The sequence below is a fragment of the Oncorhynchus mykiss genome, chromosome 18 (genome assembly GCF_057628025.1).
Source record: "Oncorhynchus mykiss isolate SJ-2025 chromosome 18, ASM5762802v1, whole genome shotgun sequence".
NCBI lineage: Eukaryota > Metazoa > Chordata > Actinopteri > Salmoniformes > Salmonidae > Oncorhynchus > Oncorhynchus mykiss.
Genome location: NC_143039.1, coordinates 60,465,405 through 60,486,954, shown reverse-complemented (window position 1 = coordinate 60,486,954; position 21,550 = coordinate 60,465,405). Strand labels below are relative to the sequence as shown.

Sequence of the window (21,550 nt, the reverse complement as noted above, 5' to 3'; positions counted from 1 at the left end):
AACCTGACAGAGCTTGAGAGGATCTGCAGAGAAGAATGGGGAAAAACTCCCCAAATACAGGTGTGCTAAACTTGTAGCGTCATACCCAAGAAGACTGGAGGCTGTAATCGCTGCCAAAGGTGCTTCAACAAAGTACTGAGTAAAGGGTCTGAATACTTATAACATTTACATATTCCTGTTTTTGCTTTGTTATTGTGGGGTATTGTGTGTAGATTTAATCCATTTTAGAATAAGTAACAAAATGTGGAAAAAGTTCAGGGGTCTGAATACTTTACGAATGCAATGTTTGTGAGGCATGGGATATTGGAATAACACTTGGTGACCAAAGTTCATAGCAGTTTCTATATTCACAAGTTAATATGTGACATTATCTGATTCTTAACTCAAGATAAGGGTGGGTAGTCCTGCTATTGCAGGAGTGAAGATTCATGGCTGATTTATGTTCTTTATAAATGCACACTGACCTCTAACAGCATGAAATCCAGACACAGGGTTATGGGTTAACATGTGTCTCCTAAAGAGCCTCTGTATCACCATCCCAAATATCTCTCACTACAATCATTCCAACTAACTACATCTGAATTCACTTCTGTTGGCCTTGGTCCCACACTGCATCTATCCATTCCTCTCTTTTCTATAATACTGTTCTCTGGAAGCAGAGGGGTGTGAACATGCTAGCCTGTAGTAGCTGACTATTTTCCCTGATTTATGATGTCTCGGTTGAATTGTGTATTATGATTATGTCAATGTATGTGATGGGTTGCCTGTGCCTGCTATGAACTGGTCACATCGGTGTTATAACGTCGATGGGTTGACGAAAGCTCCGAGGGAGACCATTGGCTGAGCTGAGTGCGCTTGGCACCAGAGCGGCTCTCTGATTGGCCCATAGACTCTGTGGCATCTACTGCGGCTGGAAGTTTTTTTTTTGGGGGGGGGGGGGGTTTGTGAGGGCATAGTCTGTTGAGAAGCCATGTTTATGCTGGCTGCTTTTGTGACAACTGCCACTCTTCTGATGTTTAAAGACTCTTATTTAACCGGCCGGGAACTGTAGCCCTGGTCACAAGTCCGCGATGAAAAAAGGAGAGAGGTTTCGGAGGGCACAGGAAGCGCTGGCTGCGACCTTCGCATAGGAGGATTCCAAACATCCGTGAATCAAAAGCAAGTGAAGTTTGCTAATGCTACTAGCCTGTTAATGCTAGCTAGTTAATTCAGACGGACATTGCGTGGGAATGCGGTGTGTGGACTGTCAACAACATCCCCCTGCAATTACGTAATGTTGCTAGCTAGCTAGGTGGCTAGCTTTGGCTGGGTTTGGGATATTACGGTGTGCCATATCGCCGGCGAAATTGACTTTCGAGGACCGCAATTGCGCTAACTAGCGCTAGCTGGGTAGCTAGCGTTAGTGGTGCAGGGTTTCGCTAGCAAACGGTTATTTAGCATGCTGCTGGTAATCAACCCAACGTAATGGTTGTTGTTAACTTGCTAGCTAACGTATGTCTGTTAACTTTACCTAGCTAGTTAGTCTGTAGTCTTCACATCAGTCCAGATTTCTACTTTCACTTGCCAGCCATATTGTAACCAATTATGGCGATATATCACCCGGCTAGTGGAGCGCTATCAATACACTGTTATTCGATCTTCAGTTAGCTAGCTACAGCAGTTATCTAACAGCTAACTAGCCATCTTCTTAGCCAACCACCAGTAGCTAGCAGGTAGTAGCAAACACAACTATCTAACTAGCTACCTTGGTTAACTTTGTCTTAAATCTTCTCTAGTCCACCAGCAGCGGTTTATTCTCCCGCTAGCTGCGGTCCCTTCCCCGGAGGCAATCTGGCGGCCCTTCGGCTAGAGGCGGAGGAGAAGGAACTGGGGGCCATGGCCTGGGTGCTGAAGATGGACGATGCCACCATCGAGTCAGGACTGGTACACGACTTCGATGCCAGTCTTTCGGGCATCGGGCAGGAGCTGGGGGCTGGCGCATACAGTATGAGGTTAGAGAGACCGTTTGGTATACAAAATAGATATCACTGTGTCTGGACATGGGATGGAAGCTACAAATTGTTCCCACTCTGTCTCCTAAACCCTGGGATTCACCCAATATGGAGGAATTACATTTTGTGTGTGTTGTATCGCATCCCCTCTGTGTGGTATGTATGTGTTGGTCTTTGTTTTGGGATGGAGGGGGCCATCACAGCAGGTTGCCATGGAGGACAGAGGGCTTAAATACCATACTAGACACAAAGGGGGGGGGGGGGGGGGGGAACAGTGGCAGAATGTCGGGAACATAAACCCTAAGCACAGGGAGGGAGGGGGGATAAGCTCTCACCCACCACCTCTCTCTGGGTGCCTGTGGCACCTCTTGAAGTGAACGCACCATGGTGTTACTGGGGTTGCTATTGCAGCAATAAGCTGGGATGCTCAGGGGAGTTTGTAACTGTACCAGTCAGATCATCCACTATGGAACAGTCAGGAAAAGACACACACACACACCCCTTACCTCAGTGTACCTCAGTGTCACACACACAGTTATGAAACACCACCCTCACAGTACCGCAACAGCTTTATGTGTGTTTTCCCCACAGATGTTTTTGTGAAGTAGGTTGTGTTTCTGTGGGAAAGAGTTCCAGGACTGTCAGCTATCTTATCAGGATCCTCCCTGTGTGTGTGTCTCACATGTTTAGAGAGCAGCTGTGGTGCTCAGTAGGAACAGAATGTCTGTTTGTCAGTGGAGCCGGCTCCTCGTGTGTCAGGAAGCAGATGCAGTTTCCTTGGCAGCAATGCTGAGTGGGGAAGCGGCTCTGCAACTGGCATGCCATGCAGGAGGCGTTGGGTTAGGGTGGGACAGGGAGAATACAGTATACTGTCTGCAGTAGTTGTGTTTATGAGAGGGGTCTGTTCCAGAGTGAATTATACCATGACATTCAGGGGGTCTCTATTTTTTTATGCGGGACCTTGTTTGTGTGGATGTGCTTGCGAATGCAATAAACAGTAAAGACATGTCGTTTACCGGTAAAAAATATATATATATATCCTACCTTTTTAATTTGGCATGAACACAGCCATTCACAATGTTTTAATCTTATTGTCAAACAAATCTCTCCAAAATAATTCCAGCATCCAAACTGTGCACATTTGCCATTTGATTAATGGAACGAAACATCTCTTACAAATCACAAGTGTAATGACATTTGCTGATGTCATTGGGTCTACACTCTGACTGATTGTCATTGGGTCTACACTCTTGTAACCTTAAGTAATTGGTGCCTTACTGACAGTAGGACCTTTTTTTTTGTAGAAAGAAAAGTTGGGACACATGAAATTCCAACTTGTAGCTGAGTTGGTAGCGCATGGTACTTGTAACCCCAGGGTTGTGGGTTTAATTCCCGCAGGGAACCAGTACGAAAAAAGTATGAAAATATATGAACTCACTACACAACTAAGTTGCACTGGGTAAGTGTGTCTGTCTGCTAAATTACTAAAATGTAACATTAAATACGGGACCTTCGCGGGATGACAAGTGCACCCACATGGATTGTTTTGTTTAAACCATGTCATGGCAGTGGACTTGTTTTAATTTGGAATAATCTTTTTATTTTAAGATATACCACTCTAGCAGACTAATTCACACTAATGGTCTGTTCCAATAGTTCAAGGATTCCTTCCTCTCCCTTCATTGCCTATTTTCTTTCACTGATCTGACATCACTGGATTGATGGAAGCTATTTAGTGAAAAATGTTCACCTATCCAATCTTGTCAGATTCTTAGTTTTTACTTCAAGGTAGAGGAGGTCTTCTACAGCTTGACTTGTCCTTAGAGCATTATGTGGACTTTAAATTCAGACTGCCAACTTCCCCCACATTTTCAAAGTGAACTTAATTAACCTGAGCTGTTCCAGGGACCATGAACACATTTCTTGGCATATAGGAGAGACTTTGGTTACCCGGGCACACACACACTTCTGCCGAGCGCTAGGATCCGTTAGGGTGAGCTGGGGACAGGCTGTCTGTCTGGAGCTGGTGCCAAGTGTCTGTGTGCAGGTTATGTCAGACTGGCTCGTGTGTTGTAAAACAGAAAAGTATTTTCCAGTGGGACACTTCCAACTGTTACTGTTTCAACAGGGCTACTTAGTCTTACTTACCCTAACTAGTCTCTCTCCCACCATCTCTCTTTGTCTCTCCAGTGATGTGCTGGCCCTGCCAATCTTTAAACAGGAGGACTCCAGTCTTCCTTCAGACTGTGAGAGCAGCAGTCTCAACCCTCCCTTCCAGTACGTTCTCTGTGCTGCCACCTCCCCTGCTGTCAAACTACACGATGAGACACTCACCTACCTGAACCAAGGTGACTTACTCACACACTCCTGTCATGGGAAACTACTTAACTATGCTGTACACAAACCCACACTCACATGGTAATGCTTAATAGCTCTCCACCAATAGCAAGAAAGGATGTTGTCTATTTTCAAACAGCAGAGATACAGAATCACTCAAACCTCATCTTAACCCCCTCTGTCTCTCAGGCCAGTCTTATGAGATCCGTATGCTGGACAACCGAAAGCTGGCCGAGTTACCAGAGATTAACAACAAGAGTGTCAAGGTCAGAAATATTAATATTGCAGCTTTTCTGTGTGCGTGGTTTCTTTGTAGTTGTGTTATGATTGTTGCGGTCGTTGTGCCGGTGGTGTTTGATAACTGTGTGTGTGTAGAGCATCGTTAGGGTGGTGTTTCATAACTGTGTGTGTGTGTATGTAGAGCATCGTTAGGGTGGTGTTTCATAACTGTGTGTGTGTGTATGTAGAGCATCGTTAGGGTGGTGTTTGATAACTGTGTGTGTGTAGAGCATCGTTAGGGTGGTGTTTCATAACTGTGTGTGTGTATGTAGAGCATCGTTAGGGTGGTGTTTGATAACTGTGTGTATGTAGAGCATCGTTAGGGTGGTGTTTCATAACTGTGTGTGTGTGTAGAGCATCGTTAGGGTGGTGTTTCATAACTGTGTAGAGCATCGTTAGGGTGGTGTTTCATAACTGTGTGTATGTAGAGCATCGTTAGGGTGGTGTTTCATAACTGTGTGTGTGTAGAGCATCGTTAGGGTGGTGTTTCATAACTGTGTGTAGAGCATCGTTAGGGTGGTGTTTCATAACTGTGTGTGTAGAGCATCGTTAGGGTGGTGTTTCATAACTGTGTGTGTGTAGAGCATCGTTAGGGTGGTGTTTCATAACTGTGTGTGTGTAGAGCATCGTTAGGGTGGTGTTTCATAACTGTGTGTGTGGAGAGCATCGTTAGGGTGGTGTTTCATAACTGTGTGTATGTAGAGCATCGTTAGGGTGGTGTTTCATAACTGTGTGTATGTAGAGCATCGTTAGGGTGGTGTTTCATAACTGTGTGTATGTAGAGCATCGTTAGGGTGGTGTTTCATAACTGTGTGTATGTAGAGCATCGTTAGGGTGGTGTTTCATAACTGTGTGTGTAGAGCATCGTTAGGGTGGTGTTTCATAACTGTGTGTGTGTATGTAGAGCATCGTTAAGGTGGTGTTTGATAACTGTGTGTGTGTATGTAGAGCATCGTTAAGGTGGTGTTTGATAACTGTGTGTGTGTATGTAGAGCATCGTTAGGGTGGTGTTTCATAACTGTGTGTGTGTATGTAGAGCATCGTTAAGGTGGTGTTTCATAACTGTGTGTGTGTATGTAGAGCATCGTTAGGGTGGTGTTTCATAACTGTGTGTGTGTATGTAGAGCATCGTTAAGGTGGTGTTTCATAACTGTGTGTGTGTAGAGCATCGTTAGGGTGGTGTTTCATAACTGTGTGTGTAGAGCATCGTTAGGGTGGTGTTTCATAACTGTGTGTGTGTATGTAGAGCATCGTTAAGGTGGTGTTTGATAACTGTGTGTGTGTAGAGCATCGTTAGGGTGGTGTTTCATAACTGTGTGTGTGTATGTAGAGCATCGTTAAGGTGGTGTTTGATAACTGTGTGTGTGTATGTAGAGCATCGTTAGGGTGGTGTTTGATAACTGTGTGTGTGTATGTAGAGCATCGTTAGGGTGGTGTTTCATAACTGTGTGTGTGTATGTAGAGCATCGTTAGTGTGGTGTTTCATAACTGTGTGTGTGTGTGTAGAGCATCGTTAGGGTGGTGTTTCATGACAGAAGACTCCAGTACACAGAGCACCAGCAACTGGAGGGGTGGAAATGGAATCGCCCTGGAGACCGTCTCCTAGATATCGGTAAGAACACTTAAGTGTGTGTGTAGCAGTCAGTCCATGTGATGCCTTAAGGGGGGGGGGGTTGTTCTGTATGTAATACTAATTTGCAGTGTGTGTGTAGACATCCCCCTGTCAGTGGGTATTGTGGAGGCGAAGGCCAACCCCGCTCAGCTCAACGCTGCCGAATTCCTCTGGGACCTCAACAAGAGAGCCTCCGTGTTTGTGCAGGTAACACACCAATCAACACACACACACACACACTTCCCTGTAGTCACATTGACTCAGACTGTCCTCTGCCTCTATTCTCTCCATCATTGTGTGTGTAGGTTCACTGCATCAGTACAGAGTTCACCCCTAGAAAGCATGGAGGAGAGAAGGGAGTTCCCTTCAGGATCCAGATCGACACTTTCAGACAGGGAGACAACGGAGAGTACACTGAACACCTCCACTCTGCCTCCTGCCAAATCAAAGTCTTCAAGGTACACAAACACACAGGGCGGCAGGTAGCCTAGTGGTTAGAGTGTTGGGCCAGTAGCCGAATAGGTTGCTAGATCGAATCCCCGAGCTGACAAGGTAAAAATCTGTCATTCTGCCCCTCAACAAGGCAGTTAACCCATTGTTCCAAAGCCGTCATTGAAAATAAGAATTTGTTCTTAACTGACTTGCCTAGTTAAATAAAACACTCACATTGTCTGAACAGTCAATCACACTTACACACTTTGACATACTAAGTCAGAGGACAAGCCTGCACCTGATTTAACATTCTGCATTCCCTCTTTTTCTCGCTCTCTCTCTCTCTCTTTCTCTCCTCCCCCCCAGCCAAAGGGGGCAGACAGGAAACAGAAGACTGACAGAGAGAAGATGGAGAAACGAACGTCTCAGGAAAAGGAGAAGTACCAGCCCTCCTACGACACAACCATACTATCAGAGGTTAGTCAGTCTGGGGGTTTGAATGGCATTTAATTAGGACTGGAAAACTAGAAGGCACTTAATGAAACAGTGTTTGCATGTATCGGAAGTGTCACTTACGGGTATTAGTAGGCAAGTTTTATCTGTTTTGTTTGCAGTCAGATTGTGAGTGTGCATGTTTGTGTAGATGAGGCTGGAGCCCATCATAGAGGAGGCAGGAGACTATGAGCTGAAGAAGTCCAGCAAGCGGACGCTGCCGGCTGACTGTGGGGACTCGCTGGCCAAGAGAGGCACTGTAAGTGTCCTATATAATATACAGTAAATTCTGAAAGTATTCAGACTCCCTCCATTTTTCCACATTTTGTTACGTTACAGCCTTTGTCTAAAATTGGTTCAATTGTCGTCGCCCCCCCCCCCCCCCCCCCCTCTCAATCTACACCCAATACCCCATAATGACAAAGCAAAAACTGTTTTTTTTTTTTAATGTTTGCAAATGTATTAAAACAAATTTTAACTGCTTGTCAGAGCAAAAACCAAGCCATGAGGTCGAAGGAATCGTCCATAGACCACTGAGAAAAGATTATGTCGAGGCACAGATCTGGGGAAGGGTACCAAAACATTTCTGCAGCATTGAAGATCCCTGAGAGCGCAGTGGCCTCCATCATTCTTAAATGACAGAATTTTGGAACCACCAAGACTCTTCCTTGAGCTGGCTGCCCGGCCAAACTGTGCAATTGGAGGATTAGGGCCTTGGTCAGGGAGGTGTCCAAGAACCCAATGGTCACTCTGACAGAGCTCCAGAGTTCCTCTGTGGAGATGGTTGTCCTTCTGGAAGGTTCTCCCATCTCTGCAGAACTCCACCATTTTCAGGCCTTTATGGTAGTGGCTAGATGGAAACCACTCATCAGTAAAAGTCACATGACAGCCCACTTGGAGTTTGCCAAAAGGCACCTAAAAGACTGACCACGAGAAACAAGATTCTCTGGCCTGGTGAAACCAAGATTGAACTCTTCGACCTGAATGTCAAGCGTTACGTCTGAAGGAAACTTGGTACCCTCCCTACGGTGAAGCATGGTGGTGGCAGCATCATCCTGTGGAGAAGTTTTTCAGCGGCAGGGACTGGGAGACTAGTCAGGATTGAGGGAAAGATGAATGGAGCAAAGTACAGAGATCCTTGATGAAAACCTGCTCCAGAGCGCTCAGGACCTCAGACTGGGGCGAAGGTTCACCTTCCAACAAGACAACAACCTTAAGCACACAGCCAAGACGACGCAGGAGTGGCTTCGGTACAAGTCTCTGAATGTCTTTGAGTGGCCCAGCCATAGCCCGGACTTGACCCGATCAAACATCTCTGGAGAGACCTGAAAATAGTTGTGCAGCGACGCTCCCCATCCAACCTGACAGATCTTGAGAGGATCTGCAGAGAAGAATGGGGGAAACTCCCCAAATACAGGTGTGCCAAGCTTGTAGCGTCATACCCAAGAAGACTCGAGGCTGTAATTGCTGCCAAAGTCACTTCAACAAAGAACATCAGATCCTTTACTCAGTAATGTAAATGTGATATTTCCTTCATTTTTTTTATTTTTAAAAATAAACGTGCAAACATTTCTATAAACCTGTTTTGCTTTGTCAGTATGGTGTATTGTGTGTAGATTGATGAGGGGAAAAAACGATTTCATCCATTTTAGAATATGGCTGTAACCTAACAAAATTTGGAAAAAGTCGAGGGGTCTGAAAACTTTCCAAATGCTTGTGGTTGAATCTGTGTTTGAAATTCACTGCTCGACTGAGGGATCTTACAGATAATTGTATGTGTGGGGTACAGAGACGAGGTAGACATGTTAAACACTATTGTACACATTTTGACTTGTTAAACAAATGTTTACTCCTGAACTTATTTAGGCTTGGAGTTGAATACTTATTGACTCAAGACATTTCAGCTTTAAAAAAATAAATCATAATAATGTCAAAAACACCATTCCACTTTGACATTATGGGGTATTGTGTGTAGGCCAGTGATACAAAATCTCAATTTGATCCATTTTAAAATTCAGACTAATATAACAATATAACTAACTATATATTATATAAACATCCTCCACTCCTGTCAAGGCAGTGAATATAATATGTGGAGTGGTTTGATGCTTGCTAATTGGTGACGGTAATGCTCAGTAGTATTATCGCAGTGTGTTGTCTCTCTCTCCTCTCTGATCAGTGTTCTCCGTGGCCTGATGCCTACATCAGCTCTCCCCAGACAGCTGGCCCCTCTTTCTCCTCTACACCGCTCTCCACATACACTGCCTCCTCTGTACCTGACAGGTAGGCCCGTGTCTGAGAGTGAGAAAATTCTGTGTGGACATAGTGAGATAATGCTGACTGTGACTGTTGTATTCCAGTGGCCCCTCGTCGCCCAATCACCAGACAGACCCTGTCAGCCAAGTCGTCACAGAGGTTAGTATACATCATACACACACACACACTGACGTGTCTCAAATCCTGTAAAAACTTCTCATTTAACAAAAGCCTCCAGTTTAGGTTGTATTTATGTTGAAATTCATTGTTATTCCCCCCAACACACCCTCTTCTCTTTCTCTATATCCCTCTCTCTAGCAGCTCAGTCCTACGGCTACCATCAAGGAGGCTCAGAAGTGGCTTGTCAAGAACCGCTTCAACACATATGCACGACTCTTCTCCCACTTCTCAGGTACACACACACTCTTCGCATTGTGTAGGTTATTTTGTAGGAGTTATTAAAGTGAACCTGTTGTAATGTCATCCAGAGGTGGCGCTCCTAGTGGCTGGGGACTTGAACTTCTTATGGCTGAAATCCCGTTAACGGGAGCGATATGACAACAGCCAGTCAAAGTGTAGGGCGCCATTTTCAAAACATCAGAAATCTCATAATTAAAATTCCTCAAACATACATGTATCTCATACCATTTTTAAAGCTATTCTCGTTGTTAATCCCACCACAGTGTCCGATTTCAAATATGCTTTATAGCAAAAGCACCACAAACGATTTAGGTCACCACACAGCCACAAAAACACAGCCATTTTTTTTCCCAGCCAAAGAGAGGAGTTTCAAAAAGCACAAATAGAGATAAAATGAATCACTAACCTTTGATGATCTTCACCAGATGACACTAATAGGACTTAATGTTATACAATACATGTATGTTTTGTTAAAGTTCATATTTATCAAAATATGAGTTTACATTGGCACGTTACATTCACTAGTTCCAAAACCATCCCAAAATTTGTCACAATAGCCGCCATGTTGACGTCAATATAAACAAGAAATTACATTATAAATATTCCCTTACCTTTGATCTACATCAGAAAGCACTCCAGGAATCCCAGGTCCACAATAAATGTTTGTTTTGTTCGATAATGTCCGTTATTTATGTCCAAATACCTTCTTTTGTTAGCGCGTTTGGTATACATATCCAAACGCTCATTCTGGTCAGCGTTACGTTGGACAAAAACTTCAAAAAGTTATTTTACAGGTCGAAGAAATATTTCAAACTAAGTACAGAATCAATTATTAGGATGTTTTTAACATTTAGCTTCAATAAAGTTCCAACCGGAGTATTCCTATTTGTCTTCATGAGCAATGGAACGCAAGTGAATACCATGAGGAATGCGCGTGATCAGAAAATGGCTGACTGCCAGACATCTGATAGTAGAATCTATCATTCACTCCCACAACACCATAGAAGTCTCATTAACATTTCTATTGATGGTTGACATCTAGTGGAACCCCTAAGCAGTGCAACATCATTAATATCTCAAGGGGATTTCATTGGGGACTCTGGTGAATACATACAAAGCTCAGATTTCTCCCTTCCTATTTTGATTTCTCCTCAGGATTTTACCTGCCAATATGAGTTCTGTTATACTCACAGACATCATTCAAACCGTTTTAGAAACTTTTGTGTTTTCTATCCAATACTAATAATAATAATATGCATATACACTGCTCAAAAAAATAAAGGGAACACTAAAAAAACACATCCTAGATCTGAATGAATGAAATATTCTTATTAAATACTTTTTTCTTTACATAGTTGAATGTGCTGACAACAAAATCACACAAAAATTATCAATGGAAATCAAATTTATCAACCCATGGAGGTCTGGATTTAGAGTCACACTCAAAATTAAAGTGGAAAACCACACTACAGGCTAATCCAACTCCTTAAAACAAGTCAAAATGAGGCTCAGTTGTGTGTGTGGCCTCCACGTGCCTGTATGACCTCCCTACAACGCCTGGGCATGCTCCTGATGAGGTGGCAGATGGTCTCCTGAGGGATCTCCACCCAGACCTTGACTAAAGCATCCGCCAACTCCTGGACAGTCTGTGGTGCAACGTGGCGTTGGTGGATGGAGCGAGACATGATGTCCCAGATGTGCTCAATTGGATTCAGGTCTGGGGAATGGGCGGGCCAGTCCATAGCAGCAATGCCTTCCTCTTGCAGGAACTGCTGACACACTCCAGCCACATGAGGTCTAGCATTGTCTTGCATTAGGAGGAACCCAGGGCCAACCGCACCAGCATATGGTCTCACAAGGGGTCTGAGGATCTCATCTCGGTACCTAATGGCAATCAGGCTACCTCTGGCGAGCACATGGAGGGCTGTGCAGCCCCCCAAAGAAATGCCACCCCACACCATAACTGACCCTTCGCCAAACCGGTCATGCTGGAGGATGTTGCAGGCAGCAGAACGTTCTCCACGGCGTCTCCAGACTGTCACGTCTGTCACATGTGCTCAGTGTGAACCTGCTTTCATCTGTGAAGAGCACAGGGCACCAGTGGCGAATTTGCCAATCTTGGTGTTCTCTGGCAAATGCCAAACGTCCTGCATGGTGTTGGGCTGTAAGCATAACCCCCACCTGTGGACGTCGGGCCCTCATACCACCCTCATGGAGTCTGTTTCTGACCGTTTGAGCAGACACATGCACATTTGTGGCCTGCTGGAGGTCATTTTGCAGTGCTCTGGCAGTGCTCCGGCAGTGCTCCTCCTGCTACTCCTTGCACAGAGGCAGAGGTAGCGGTCCTGCTGCTGGGTTGTTGCCCTCCTACGGCCTCATCCACGTCTCCTGATGTACTGGCCTGTCTCCTGGTAGCGCCTCCATGCTCTGGACACTACGCTGACAGACACAGCAAACCTTCTTGCCACAGCTCGCATTGATGTTCCATCCTGGATGAGCTGCACTACCTGAGCCACTTGTGTGGGTTGTAGACTGCTCCTCATGCTACCACTAGAGTGAAAGCACCGCCAGCATTCAAAAGTGACCAAAAGATCAGCCAGGAAGCATAGGAACTGAGAAGTGGTCTGTGGTCACCACCTGCAGAACCACTCCTTTATTGGGGGTGTCTTGCTAATTGCCTATAATTTCCACCTGTTGTCTATTCCATTTGCACAACAGCATGTGAAATGTATTGTCAATCAGTGTTGCTTCCTAAGTGGACAGTTTGATTTCACAGAAGTGTGATTGACTTAGAGTTACATTGTGTTGTTTAAGTGTTCCCTTTATTTTTTTGAGCAGTGTATTAGCAACTGAGACTGAGGAGCATGCCGTTTTATTTTGGGCAACTTATTCATCCAAGCTACTCAATACTGCCCCCCAGCCATAAGAAGTTAATGCAGGGTAACTTAAATCAGTTTTACCTCATTTCTATCAGCATGTTAAACATGTAACCAGAGGGGAAAAAATTCTAGACTACCTTCACTCCACACACAGAGACACGTACAGAGCTCTCCCTGCCCTCCATTTGGTAAATCTGACCATAACTCTATCCTCCTGATTCCTGCTTACCAGCAAAAATGAAAGCAGGAATCACCAGTGACTCAATCAATAAAAAAGGGATCATATGAAGCAGATGCTAAACTACAGGACTGTTTTGCTAGCACAGACTGGAATACGATGGCATTGAGGAGTACACCATATGTCACTGGCTTTATCAATAAGTGCATCGAGCCAACCTAGTCATAGACTGTTCTCTCTGCTACCGCATGGTAAGCAGTACCGGAGCGCCAAGTCTAGGTCCAAGAGGCTTCTATAAACAGCTTTTACCCCCAAGCCATAAGACTCCCAGACTATTTGCACCCCCCCCCCCCACGCTGCTGCTACTTTCTGTTATCTATGCGTAGCCACCGGTGCCTCCACATTGACTCTGTACCAGTACCCCCTGTATACAGCCCCTCTACTGTTATTTACTGTGGCTCTTTAAATATTTGTTATTCTTATCTCTTACTTTTTGGGGTGGTATTTTCTTAACTGCACTGTTAAGTGCTTTCAAGTAAGCATTTCACAGTAAGGTCTACACATGTTGTATTTGGCGCATGTAACAAATAAAATGTGATTTGATGTGTAGGTTGTGACTTAATGAAGTTGACCCGGGATGACCTGGTTCAGATCTGTGGAGCTGCTGATGGAATCAGACTCTTCTACACACTCAGATCCAGGTGAGTGAGTGAGGGGGAGGGTGGGTGAGTGAGTGAGTGAGGGGGAGGGTGGGTGAGTGAGTGAGTGAGGGGGAGGGTGGGTGAGTGAGTGAGTGAGGGGGAGGGTGGGTGAGTGAGTGAGTGAGGGGGAGGGTGGGTGAGTGAGTGAGTGAGTGAGGGGGAGGGTGGGTGAGTGAGTGAGTGAGGGGGAGGGTGGGTGAGTGAGGGGGAGGGTGGGTGAGTGAGGGGGAGGGTGGGTGAGTGGGTGAGTGAGGGGGAGGGTGGGTGAGTGAGTGAGTGAGGGGGAGGGTGGGTGGGTGAGTGAGGGGGAGGGTGGGTGAGTGAGTGAGTGGGGGGGTGGGTGTAAGGGAGGGAGTGAGGTGGTGGGTGGGTGTAAGGGAGGGAGTGAGGTGGTGGGTGGGTGTAAGGGAGGGAGTGAGGTGGTGGGTGGGTGTAAGGGAGGGAGTGAAGTGGTGGGTGGGTGTGAGTGAGGGGGTGTGTGGGTGTGAGTGAGGGGGTGGGGGTAAGGGGGGGAGGGTGGGTGAGTGAGTGAGGGAGGGTGGGTGAGTGAGTGAGGGGGAGGGGGAGTGAGTGAGTGAGGGGGAGGGTGGGTGGGTGAGTGAGGGGGTGGGTGTAAGGGAGGGAGTGAGGTGGTGGGTGGGTGGGTGGGTGTGAGAGGGGGTGGGGGTAAGGGAGTGAGGGGGTGGTTGTGAGTGAGGGGGTGGGTGTAAGGGAGGGAGTGAAAGTGTGAGTGGGTGTAAGGGAGGGAGGGGGGGTGGGGGTGGAGAGCGAGGGAGGGAGGGGTGAAATGTGATTCTGAACATGAATCATATTTGCCTTGGGAAAATGTATTTTAAAACATAAATAGGTGAAATGATCACCCACTCAGGGCAGAGTGTTTGGTACCTGGCAGAGTGGGTGAGACAGGTTATGTGAATGTGTGCATCTCTGATTTATATTCCTGTTTATCTGTGTATAACGTGTAAGTATCCTTGCAGGTCGGTGCGTCCCAGGTTGACCATCTATGTGTGTCAGGAGGGTGATGTGGAGAGCCCCCTGCTGGAGAGACGCTGCGACAGCGAGAACGGAGAGCACAGTGACTCACCTAACTTATATGGTAGGTGTGTCTCGCAGGCAGTGGCTCCTTAATTGGGGAGGACAGGTTCATAATGGCTGGAACGGAACCAATGGGATTGTATCGAAACGCATCAAGCACATGGTTTCCATGTGTTTGATAGCATTCCATTCACTCCGTTCCAGACATTGTTATAAGCTGTCCGCCCCTCAGCAGACTCCTGTGGTCTCCTTGTACTTTTGATCTCGTGGATGGTCAGTCAGCTATTTACCAACTCTAGCGAGGTGACTGCTTTCTTATTGTTTGAACTACAGAGAGCCCCTTTTAAAGATACGGTATATAGTCCCTCAAAAAGGGGAAATAACCAGAAATGTTGCTGGGGAAAAAAATTAACTTGACGTTATACCACCACAATTGTTTGCCTATGGATAAAGCTACTTTTTCTGTGAGGACTCATTTGGAATATACTGTACACACCTCTGTGTGTCCAATTAATAGAAGCATCAGTGTGCGTGTGTGTTTTAATGGGGGGGTGTGTTTTAATGGGGGTGTGTGCAGTGTACCATGCTCTATACCTGGAGGAGCTGACGGCTGCTGAGTTGATCAGGAAGATGGCGTGTGTGTGTAGTGTTCCACTGGGACAGATCAACCAGGTCTACCGACAAGGACCCACAGGAATACACATACTGCTGAGTGACCAGGTAAGCACATACCTACACATTATGTGTGAATTTTATCTTTGACTAGGAAGAGCTGATGTTCTTTGTCCATCAGGTGTTTGCATTATATTTACATACTGCCTCTGTTACACAATGCTGTGTCCCACCCTAACCCTTCAACTCACTCAGGAAGTGTGCCATTCAAATCACTCCCAAACACACTGCCCATCACAGCTAGTGGAGTTATCTACCCGTTTTAATTCTTTATCAGTATAACCCTCACATGATTACATTGTCTTGTAGTTATAAGATATTTATTTTGTTTATCAAAGATTTAACAGTAACATCCCTTGTTTTTATGAGTATTTAATGTTGAAGTTTATTCATGTTGTTTCCCAGGTGGTTTATAACTTACCTGATGAGAGCTGCTTTCTCATTGGCACACTCAAAGGTATGTTGATAGTCTGTGTGTCTGGCCCTAGACATTTATTTTCTAGTTTCTGTTTCCCATGTTTGGCCTCCATGCTAACACTACGTCTTGTCTTTCCCTAACTTTCTCTCTCTCCCTCTAGATGAAACGGGGGAGGGGCTCCACCTGGTTTTGAAGTAGCGATGGAGGACGAGAGCGTGATGACATCACTGAAAACTCCTCCCTCTGTGAATAGCAGAGCAGTCTCCCTCCCTCCCTCTCTCTCCCCTATCATTCAGATTGCTATGTGTAAGACAGAGGGACTGAACTGAAGCCATGTTAACGTTAGAATCTGACGCGGGTGTGACCACTGTTTCATATTGAAAACACTATTACTGAGGGGCAGAGAGGGGGAGGCTTGTGGCGTGTTTTATTCTCTCCATTTCTTTATAGTTTTATAAGTGGGGAGGGGTAGGCTGCCCCCCACAGAGAGGCTCATAGAGGCAGTGCTTAAGGCTTCAGCCAGGGCTAGGCCAGTAGTCAGTGCTGTAATGCCATGTGACTTGAACATACAGATTGATGGACAGACAGACGGACCCCAGACGTTTGATCTCATTTGCTTTGACTGAGACTCGACCACTTCCACGGAAGCAGAGCTGGCAACTAATAAACTCAAACAGAACAAACTGTCTAGAACATGTCAGTCATTCCTCTGAGGGCCAAATGTCTGCAGATTTTTGCTCCACCCTTGTACTTTATTGGTGAATTAAGGTCAGTAATTAGTAAGTAACTTCCCTCACCTGGTTGTCTAGGTCTTAATTGAAAGGAAAAACCTGCAGACACTCGGCCCTCCCAGGAATGAGTTTGACGCTGATCTTGAACAACAGTCTCTGTGTGGTTGTGTATATTGTGTAGAACACAGTAGTCTAGATATGAACGTTCTAGATCTGTTCCCAGACATTCTAGAACTAGTGAGGATGGGGGTCCTCTTAGCCAATCAAGTCAAGATTTGACTGTTAGGGGTGTTAGCATTCTGTTAGCCAGTGTCTAACAGGGCCTGTTCTGGTTCATGTATCATATGAACCAAGTCTGATACCATAATATACAGCCTGCTTTCATAGACTAGACACAGTAAATGTAAATCTGGGACACTCAAATTAGTATGATACACGACATGACCAAAAGTATGTGGACACCTGCTCGTCAAACATCTCATTCCAAAATCATGGGCATTTAATATAGAGTTGTCCCCACCCCCCTTGCTGCAATAACAGTCTCAACTCTTATGGGAAGGCTTTCTCCTAGATGTTGGAATATTTCTGCAGGGACTTGCTTCCACTCAGCCACGAGCATTCGTGAGGACAGGCACTGATATTGGGCTATTAGGCCTGGCTCTCAGTCTGCCTTTCAATTCATCCCAAAGGTGTTCGATGTGGTTGAGGTCAGGGCTCTGTGCAGACCAGTGAAGTTCTTCCACACCGATCTCGATAAACCATTTCTTTATGGATCTCTTTGTGCACGGGGGCCACAAAGTTGGAAGCACAGAGTCGTCTAGAATGTCATTGTATGCTGTAGCATTAAGATTTCCCTTCATTGGAACTAAGGGGCCTAGACCGAACCATAAACTGTCCCAGACCATTATACCTCCTCCATCAAACTTTACAGTTGGTACTATGCATCGGGGCAGGTAGCGTTCTCCTGGCATCCGCCAACCTCAGATTTGTCCGTCGGACTGCCAGATGGTGAAGCGTGATTCATCACTCCAGAGAACGCGTTTCCATTGCTCCAGAGTTCAATGGCGGCGAGCTTTACACCACTCCAGCCGACGCTTGGCATTCCTCATAGTGATCTTAGGCTTGTGTGCGGCAGCTCGGCCATGGAAACCCATTTCATGAAGCTCCCAATGAATAGTTATTGTGCTGACGTTGCTTCCAAAGGCAATTTGAAACTCGGTAGTGAGTGTTGCAACCGAGGACAGACTATTTTTAGTGATCCCGTTCTGTAAGTTTGTGGCCTACCACTTTGCGGCTGAGCCTTTGTTGCTCTTAGACATTTCCACTTCACAATAACAGCACCTACAGTTGACTGGGGCAGCTCTAGCAGGGCATACATTTGATGAACGGACTTGTTGGAGAGGTGGCATCCTATGACTGTGTCACATTGAGTCACTGCCATTCTACTTCCAATGTTTGTCTGTGGAGATTGCATGGCGGTGTGCTCGATTTTATACACTTGTCAGCAACGGGTGTGTCTGAAATAACCGAATCCACTCATTTGAAGGGATGTCCACATACTTCTGTATATATAGTGTATGTTATGTTTGGTACGGTTACATTAGACCAAAGGTTACTTAAAGAAAAAACGAAAGGAGCGTGTTCAAATATCATCACGGACAACTTCAGCATTTTAGCTGATTAGCAACTTTGCAACTACTTAGTACTTTTTTAGCTGCTTTGCAGCTACTTAGCATGTTAGCTAACTCTTGCCTTAACTCTTTAACCCACCTCCTAACCTTAACCCCCAAACCTAACCCCTAGCCTAGATATCGTTAGCAAACTAGCTAATGTTAACCACCCTTAGATGTCAGTGGTGGAAAAAGTACAAAATATCCATACTTGAGTAAAAGTATAGATACCTTAATAGAAGGTTACTTTATTAAAAGTGAGTCAGACTACTTGACTAAAAGTCTAAAACTATTTGGTTTTAAATATACATAATTTATCATTCCTTATATTAAGCAAAGCAGACAGCACCATTTTCTTGTTATTTAAATTTATGGATAGCCAGGGGCACTGAATTTGACAATTTTCCTGTCCTGCTTAGCATTCAAAATGTAATGAGTACTTTTGGTTGTCAGGGAAAATGTATGGAGTAAAAAGTACAATATTTTCTTTAGTAATGTAGTAAAGTAAAAGTTGTCAAAAATATAAATAGTGAAGTACAAATACCCCAAATACTACTTAAGTAAAAATACTTTGAAGTACTTTACACCACTGGCTAATGTTAACTACAACAAATTGGAATTCTTAACATATTGTACATTTTGAAAAGTACAAATTGCAAATCGTAACATAAGAAATGGATGATGGACATCCACAAATTAGTGCATATCATATGAAACATGACATTATTTGATTTAAGTAGGCAAGTCGGTTAAGAACAAATTCTTATTTACAAAGACGGCCAAACCCGGATGACGGGCCAATTGTGCACCACCCTATGGGACTCCCAATCACGGCCGGTTGTGATACTAAATTAAGTGTCTCAGATTTACGTACAGATTAATACTGAGACCATGTTGCAATATACCCCAGCCTATTTCAGAACAGGACAGAGGATTTCCACTGGAGACCCAGCCTGCCTAAGCATCATGGATACTTGTTTCACCCCACTCAAGTCTCTTAAATGACATATTTCCTATTTTTACTGTCTCTTTTAACATTTTTAGTTTGTCTTATTGATGATGGTAGTTTCTTTGTTTGTCTGTTGTGTAAGATAATGTGTCTCTGATGCCATGCTTCTCACTGTTCGCTAGGCTTCGTTTTATTTTTCTCACACATACACTACCCTACATGTTTATTTGGACAGTGAAGCTAACACTTTTGATTTGGCTCTATACACCTGGATTTGAGTTCAAATGTTTTGTTGAGGCGACAGTACAGAATGTTGCCTTTTATTTGAGGGTAATTTCATACATATTTTACCATTTAGAAATGAATGCACTTTACGTATCTAGTCCCTCCATTTGAAGGTGTCAGAAGTATTGTAGACTTTAAAAACAAATAGTAAATATGGATGGAAAATGTTTCTGAACACTTCTACATTAATGTGGATGTTACCATGGTTACAGATAATCATGAATGAATTGTGAGAAAGTTAGATGCTCAAAGATCATATCCCCAAATCATGCATACCTCTCTCACCATTACCAATCACAGGAGGGTATAATTTCGTTTGGAGGGGGGGTATTGATATTTAAGCCTCTAACTTCCTCACTCATCATTATTCATGATTTATCCATGATTATCTGTAATAATGGTAGCATCCACATTAATATAGATGTGTTCAGAAACATTATTTACAATAAATATGTCTCCAAAATGACAATACTTTATTTACCACTAATTTCTACACAAAATAATCTGAAACACAACCAAAACAAACTGAAAGTGCATCCAACAAGTTTGTCGAGTCACAAGCTTGATGTAGGCATTGCGTGATAGGAATATGGGGCCAAATACTAAACTGTTGTTTAAATTGAATACACTATATTTATATTTGTCCAAATACTTATGACACCTTCAACTGGGGGGACTAGATACATAGCACTTTCATTTATATATGGTAAAATAGATATGTATGAAAATATCCTCAACTAAAAGGTGAAATTCTATACTGTCACCTCAAACATTTGATCTCAAGTTCAAAATGCTGGAATATAGAGCCAAATTAAAAGGTTTAGCTTCACTGTCCAAATAAATATTTAGGGGGTGGACACACTGACTATACTCAGACTATTGACATGAAGGAGAGGGGCAAGGCTTAAATAAACTCACTATGAAATGGACCAAACTGATTTGGGAAGAAGTCGATGTTAGAACAGGTTGTGTGTCTGGTAGTGAAACCAGGGGCGTAGCCAAGGTGTAGTTTTCCTTCACCCCTGACAAGATGGGCTGGAAACCCTGTATGTGTTCTTAGATCTGTCACTGGCTGTATAGTTAGTCGTTGACTGCAGGCAGTGGAAACTGTGGCTGTGTGAGTATGTGTGCATGTGTTTATCTTCCCCTACCCCACAGCAATTATTGCCACGGCTAACTTAAATTTCAGTAGTTATCACTGCTTTCCCACTTGGCATGAACCCTGCTTAGTTTGCCTTTTAGTAAAGAGCATGAGTTGGGCGGAGGAGAGTAGGAAGGTTTTTTTTTTTGTCCGAAAAAGTGTAGCCCAGTCGTCCCTCTTTTCTCCCCCAGAAATAAAAGACCAAGTCTGCACTGAAAACCACAGAAGTCCAACTTGATGTAGTGTGTTGTTTGTGAACCACGCCCTTCACGGAACCTGGGAGAAATAAAGTGAATATTATTAATAATGTTGGAAGTGAAACTGAACATCACCTCCATTGTGTGTCACCTACTTCAACACCAGAGACTGAGGAGCACAGGGGCCTGTTCAGGATGGTGCATCATTACAGAACGTTAAGATAGAAATGTATGGTGTTGAACGGATATGATCGTCTGTCAGATAAAATAGGGATTCATGTAAGCTCTATTCATTCTATTTTTTATCTGCAACGTTCAGAACATATACACCCCAGCTCTACAGACCTTGGTCAAACACAGAATGCGGGGAGCCTTTCACACAGAAATTGATGTGTAACAAATGTGTAATACAGTAGTGATACCTGTCCTAGTTCTAGCAACTTGTGTTCCCTGTCTCTGTGTGTCAGTGAGGAGGTGATCACTGTGTTTCTGTACAGCCTACAGTCAAACTGGAGATGCACACACACACTTCTGTTCTGGAAATAAAACGATTTCATAAAGATGGTGTGTGTTTATTTATATGATTGTGATAAGGGCCACATACCATAACATGCTATGAACCATAACACAAATTGTATAGAAAACATACATGTAAACTCTGCAAAAAAAGAAACATCCCTTTTTCAGGACCCTGCCTTTCAAAGATAATTTGTAAAAACCCAAGTAACTTCCCAGATCTCCATTGTAAAGGGTTTTAACACTGTTTCCCCATGCTTGTTCAATTAACCATAAACAATTAATGAACATCCACCTGTGGAACGGTGGTTAAGACACTAACAGCTTACAGACGGTAGGCAATTAAGGTCACATTTATG

The 21,550-nt window shown here is 44.3% G+C and overlaps 1 protein-coding gene across 4 annotated transcripts; it reads left to right on the top strand.

The window, feature by feature from the left end:
• Positions 1-885: 885 nt before the first annotated feature.
• On the top strand, positions 886-21,235 carry ubp1 (upstream binding protein 1). 4 transcript variants are annotated; one of them, XM_036953165.2, is made up of 17 exons: positions 886-1,158; positions 1,776-1,991; positions 4,182-4,339; positions 4,518-4,594; positions 6,114-6,219; positions 6,320-6,426; positions 6,525-6,677; positions 7,018-7,128; positions 7,295-7,402; positions 9,323-9,426; positions 9,504-9,558; positions 9,721-9,811; positions 13,487-13,577; positions 14,555-14,673; positions 15,190-15,332; positions 15,690-15,741; positions 15,863-21,235. In XM_036953165.2, exons 2-17 carry the CDS (start codon positions 1,876-1,878, stop codon positions 15,898-15,900), a joined length of 1,629 nt encoding a protein of 542 aa, XP_036809060.1. In that variant the 5' UTR covers positions 886-1,158; positions 1,776-1,875; the 3' UTR covers positions 15,901-21,235. The 4 variants fall into 4 exon arrangements, with proteins under 4 accessions (XP_036809060.1, XP_036809058.1, XP_036809059.1 ...); XM_036953163.2 differs by having other exon boundaries at positions 9,718-9,811; XM_036953164.2 differs by lacking the exon at positions 886-1,158 and adding an exon at positions 1,222-1,447 and having other exon boundaries at positions 9,718-9,811.
• The last annotated feature ends 315 nt before the right edge of the window (positions 21,236-21,550 follow it).